General features: G+C 45.2%; 1 protein-coding gene across 1 annotated transcript; it reads right to left on the bottom strand.

Annotated features, from left to right (window-relative positions):
• Window positions 1-641: 641 nt before the first annotated feature.
• LOC140231012 (uncharacterized) lies at window positions 642-3961 on the bottom strand. Its single transcript, XM_072311166.1, has 2 exons — window positions 2112-3961; window positions 642-1021 (listed from the first exon to the last, which is right to left on the bottom strand). Exons 1-2 carry the CDS (start codon window positions 3910-3912, stop codon window positions 642-644), a joined length of 2181 nt encoding a protein of 726 aa, XP_072167267.1. The 5' UTR covers window positions 3913-3961.
• Window positions 3962-4976: the final 1015 nt, after the last annotated feature.

The raw sequence follows: 4976 nt of genomic DNA, 5'->3' as shown, positions 1-4976 counted from the left end.
CTGTATGTGAGTGGGATTTGATGGAATTTCAGTGACGAAAAGTGATTTAAACATGCATAAACATTATATGACGAGGTGCGGGTCACTCAACTGTATAAAGTAGATTCTTGTCTCGATCCCTTTGGGCTGGTAGGACAGTGTTGTAAATAATTCTTCATTATCTCGTATCTTCATCAACCTTCGTCCTCCCCAGCCGCATTTTGCAACCTATTTCCGCATGCAAATTCATATAATGTCTCTTCCTATCTATTGCTAATGTCACGAAAACAGGTTTGTTGTTTAACAGACAAGATGGTTAGTAATTATTCTACATCATTATCGTCCCTAATGGCGTTGTATGTATTAACGAAGACATTCGCATATATGCATGCTAATTCCGTGATTGATCACTATACAATGCCCATAACGATTTAAGGTTATGCTATAGTAAGATTACTATGTAGAATATAAACTGCACTATGATGCCTTTTAATGCAGTGATCTTAAAGGTAATCGATGATCATTTGATTATACAATGTATAAGAGGAATTAAAAATGACAAATTGCCACAGGATAGTTTACATAGCACAGATTCATGGCGAAATTCCGTTTGGGTGATGGGAGCGAGAAAAACGGCGACAGGAGGAGATGGGTGATGCTCACTAGACCGAGGCAGTGGCCGGAGCGGCACCCGATGGAGATGCGGTGGGTTGCATGTCGGATGCTGCAGCGGCGGGAAGACTACTGTCATCTCCAGATCTGTCGGGCGGCACATCGATGACTTGGTGGTCTTGTCTTCCTTCTCCTTCTCCTCCTCCTCCTCCTCCTTCTCCCTCTTCTTCTCCTCCTCCTCCTCCTCCTTCTCCTTCCCCTTCTCCAACTCGTCCTCCCCCTTCTCCTTTTCCAACTCCTTCTTCCTCTCTAACTTCTTCTCTTCCTCCTCCTGCCCTCGTACAGCAGGTGGGGAACCACGAGGGACACCATGATGCCTGGCAGGTGGGGCACCAAGATGGCCAGATGGGATTTGGAGGGGGGAATTCTCCTGTTTGGAACGAGGGGGGAATCGAAAGGTAATCGCAAATCGCGACAAGTTTCAGAAGTAATTATATCATGAGCAAATCGCTAGACGCAACAGCCGATCAAGCCTTAGCTTCTTGTTCAGTGTTACTGTTGTGGTTTCTTCAGTTTGAAGATACAATAAAAGACGCATGGAATCATTTGAATGAAACTGTCATGTTGACCCTGCATGGGATTTTTGGTTTAGATTACCACTTCTTTAATCTACTTTGGCATTTGATATATCATAATATCAAGTTACAAAGTTAATAGAATCTGAAAGGAGACGAAAACAGACTTTTGTGTCCGTTGACATTTGATCTATTATCAAGTTACATACTTGATAGAATCTGAAACGAGACTGATACAGAGTTTTGTGTATAGTAACTGTGTCGCAATTACCACAAAGTATATTTTGATAAATGGTAATGATCAACTGCATACTGGCACAAAAGTAGGTCTCATTAAACAAGGTCAAGTCCTCTTAAAGTTCTTCTTGAAAAGGCCGTTTTAACAAATGGCATGAACTAAAATGTAACACTCTAACAAATTGCCTGCTATATAGTGTTGTAAATGACGAATGAAATTATTTCTCAAACATTTATGAGTGAAAATAAAATGTTATACAATCATGTATTAGAAATCAGCCTTAATAAGTCGCCCGCAGATAAGTCGTCTCACAATAACAGATCCTATATATCGAGTTGTTATTATCATTATTATTTTAAAGTCCATGAATGATAGATTGTCAAAGAAAATTGCTTCTACCGTTATGACAAATATTTTATTGAGTGTTTACAACCTGTCCGAGATGGCATGGCGATGTTGTCATGTTGACATTATCAAAATGTGTGACATCAACAGCTTGTGTAATTTTGAGCAAATAATGGATTCTACCTAATGTTGGGATAAAACCGTTCTCTTTGCATGAGAGGGCTTCCCTCATAACGACACGATGTATTCCACTTTCAAAATAATGTGTGTCTTGTTTTTGGTTAACGCCGATTTATTGTAGAGGTTATTCATTATAAAACAATGTTAGTATTAATTCACGATTTACTATAGGATCAGTATACCTGTTTGGGCGTATTGACGGAGATCTTCCTCGAGTGAGAAGAGCCTGTCCTGGTAGCGATTCTTATCCTTCCCTGTCGAAGAACAAGGGTTGCTCTTGAACTTCCCCGCCCCAGCCAGTAGCAATGACCCAAGTGTGATGACGTACTCGGCAACTTTGGGGATGTTCGTCTCCTTGTCGATGATAATAACGAAAACAGCTATCACGGCAAGGATGACAAGAATAATGACAAGATGCCTGAGGGTCCTGAACAAGTGAAGAATGAGCGGGAGGCGTTTCCTCATGATATCTCTCAGGAGGGAGGACCGGATGAAAAACTTTGTCTGTGGAGGACCATGAGCTCTGAAGATTCTGTGCTCTGGACCCCCGCCGTCGATTCCCTTCCCGACCGAGTACACCCGGTTGAAGAGCTGCTGGTAGTGATCGAAAAACGACACGACGGACACCACGCTTGCAACGACGGCAACAGCAATATTGATCCAGGCAGGGTAGATGTGATTGAGATTTATGGCGATGCCGGCGAGGGTGAGGATTACAATTTCCACGAGCAGTATTACGCTGGCTGAGAAGCGAAAGAAGCACAGAAGGGCTACCGGTATATAGTACTTCAATTTCTGTTTGTTCACGCGCAGCTCGTCGTACAGATCTAAGTCGAAGTCGATGTCGTATCTAAAGACGTAGAACAAGAAGATCGCCATCCCTATGAGGTACATCAGATTAGCCAGCACGTAATCAAGGACCACTTCCCGTGTCGCGTAGTCCTGCCCGAGTTGACTCCTGCGATAGTTGAATTCGTCCTTGATCGAAACGGCGTGGCACACGTAGGCAATGACATACACCACCAGCGGCAAAGCCAAGACCACTCCCCAATAGAGGGCACGAACTATTTGGTGGTACTTTTGTTGGCGCCACCTCCAGAAGAGAATCAGAGGTGGGATGAAGCCAATCCTCAAAATGTTTAGGTACGGATCGTTCTCATTTTGCTGTACCGGCTCTGTGTCTACATCGTCTATCTCGTTCCAGCCATTCCTTTGTCTCGATCTTATAAATATTAGGAGGACGATGATCCACACAATTGCCATAACTCCATACGTCAACCCAAACGACAAGGGTACGATGGAACATGTAACTTTCTTTGTGAAGCAATCATAGTAAAAACTCGACTGCACTTCAAAAAGACTGTAACCAGGAATGAGGGACCCTCTGAATGAAGGCTGTGCAGTGCTCTTTTCCTTGCAAAGCAGGTCATTTTCAGAGTTAGGAAGTGACCCACCGGCTGCCTCAACGGTCATCCGAACATTCCGTATGATGTCTGATAGAGCTACAAATAGACAAGCTTCCATGGTGTCGTTTTGCCCCACTCCCAGTGGACTCTCTCCCAAATGAACTGTTACTCGCCGGTTGCCTGGTGACAGCGTGTTAAGCGATAATGGCTCGTAATTGTAGGGAAACGTGAGAAGTGTTTCACCCCTCGTTCCCAACGACCACATCCACATGTTACGCTCCATCATGTCTGCATTTGAATCAGTAGTAATGTTGATCCTCAGCATGACTGTGTAATTCCCAGTTAACTCTTCCACAAGCGCGCTAGTGGTAGCATTGACGAAAGAGTCTGGAATTTGGCACTTAACATTGGTTATGTTCGGCAAGGAACGAGAAACGCGACTGACGGGAGCTTGATCTGGAATTTCCCTCTTAAGGCTAAACAGCAGCACGGTGGAGAGAGTGAGAAATGTGGTCAATAAAAGGGCCGCCATCACAAGGCGCCTCGAGACCGAGACCTGTGTCCGAATCGCCGGCATGTTCGTTCGTCCTGTGGTGCGCCCTCTGCGCCACTGTGCGGTCACTGTCTTGCCTGCAATATTGGATAAAAATGGACAGAGAACGTCAATAGCAACTAAAATGATTAACCAACCAAGCAGTCCCATTTTTCAGCGACAGTCTTGAAATTCGCCAATTTTCTTCCTTTCTGACTTACAATATTCAGCTATTGGTTGGCTTTTTAACGAAAGAAATCTATCTTGTATAATAATTACATTTTAGACGTCTCTATCAGAAATAAATAAATAAATAAATCCGTGTCACACCTTTCCGGGCAAGCCTTGCGTGCCACTTTCGAAGAACAATTTTTAATACCTGGAGGTCCCCGCAGATGACCTGCACATGACAGTACCTAAAACGTATCTCACCCGCAGTCGCCCGGAGGTGCGCACGCAAATCTTTTTACCCGCAACCATGTTTAGGCCCTGTCACACCTTTCCGGGCAAGCTACGCGGGCTTGTTGCGTGTAGGGATTTTCCAGCATACCAGACAATTTCTGAGGGCGGACAAGGATTTGGGCGAGTCAGTGCATGTGTCTTACTTGTTGGGCGCGTTCTACTTAAATTCTACTTGCTGGTATACTGTGTGACCTGTGTGCCAGGCGCGTGGGTGCTGACAACTCGGTGAAGGAATTCGTCTGAAAGAATGGCAGAAGTCCCACAGAATGTCATTATCTTGGCTGCATACGGGGACTGGGAAGTACCTGCGTGGGAGTTGCCTGCGAGGTGCTGCTGCTAAGGGCCTCCTACTGGCGTTCTGCGTGGACCTCTCCGGACATCCCCGCGACTCACCCGGAAAAAAGTTTTGGTCATGCTCAAAACTTGGCTGCGGTTAAATCGGACTTGCGTGCGCACCTCCGAGCAACTACAGGCAAGATACGCGCTAGGTAATGTCAGGTGCGGGCCAACTGCGGAGAGCTCCGGGTAGCAAATTTCTTTCCCCTCAAGTCAAGCCGCAAAACTTCCCCAGATACGGTATGACAAGGCCTTGAGCATGCTCAAAACTTGTTCCAAGTGTGTCGTGGGGGTTCGCTCGCAGGAGTACA

This window comes from Diadema setosum, chromosome 7 (assembly GCF_964275005.1).
Source record: "Diadema setosum chromosome 7, eeDiaSeto1, whole genome shotgun sequence".
Classification (NCBI taxonomy): domain Eukaryota; kingdom Metazoa; phylum Echinodermata; class Echinoidea; order Diadematoida; family Diadematidae; genus Diadema; species Diadema setosum.
Note: the sequence above shows the minus strand (reverse complement) of the source record. Positions and strands in the feature narration are given on the sequence as shown.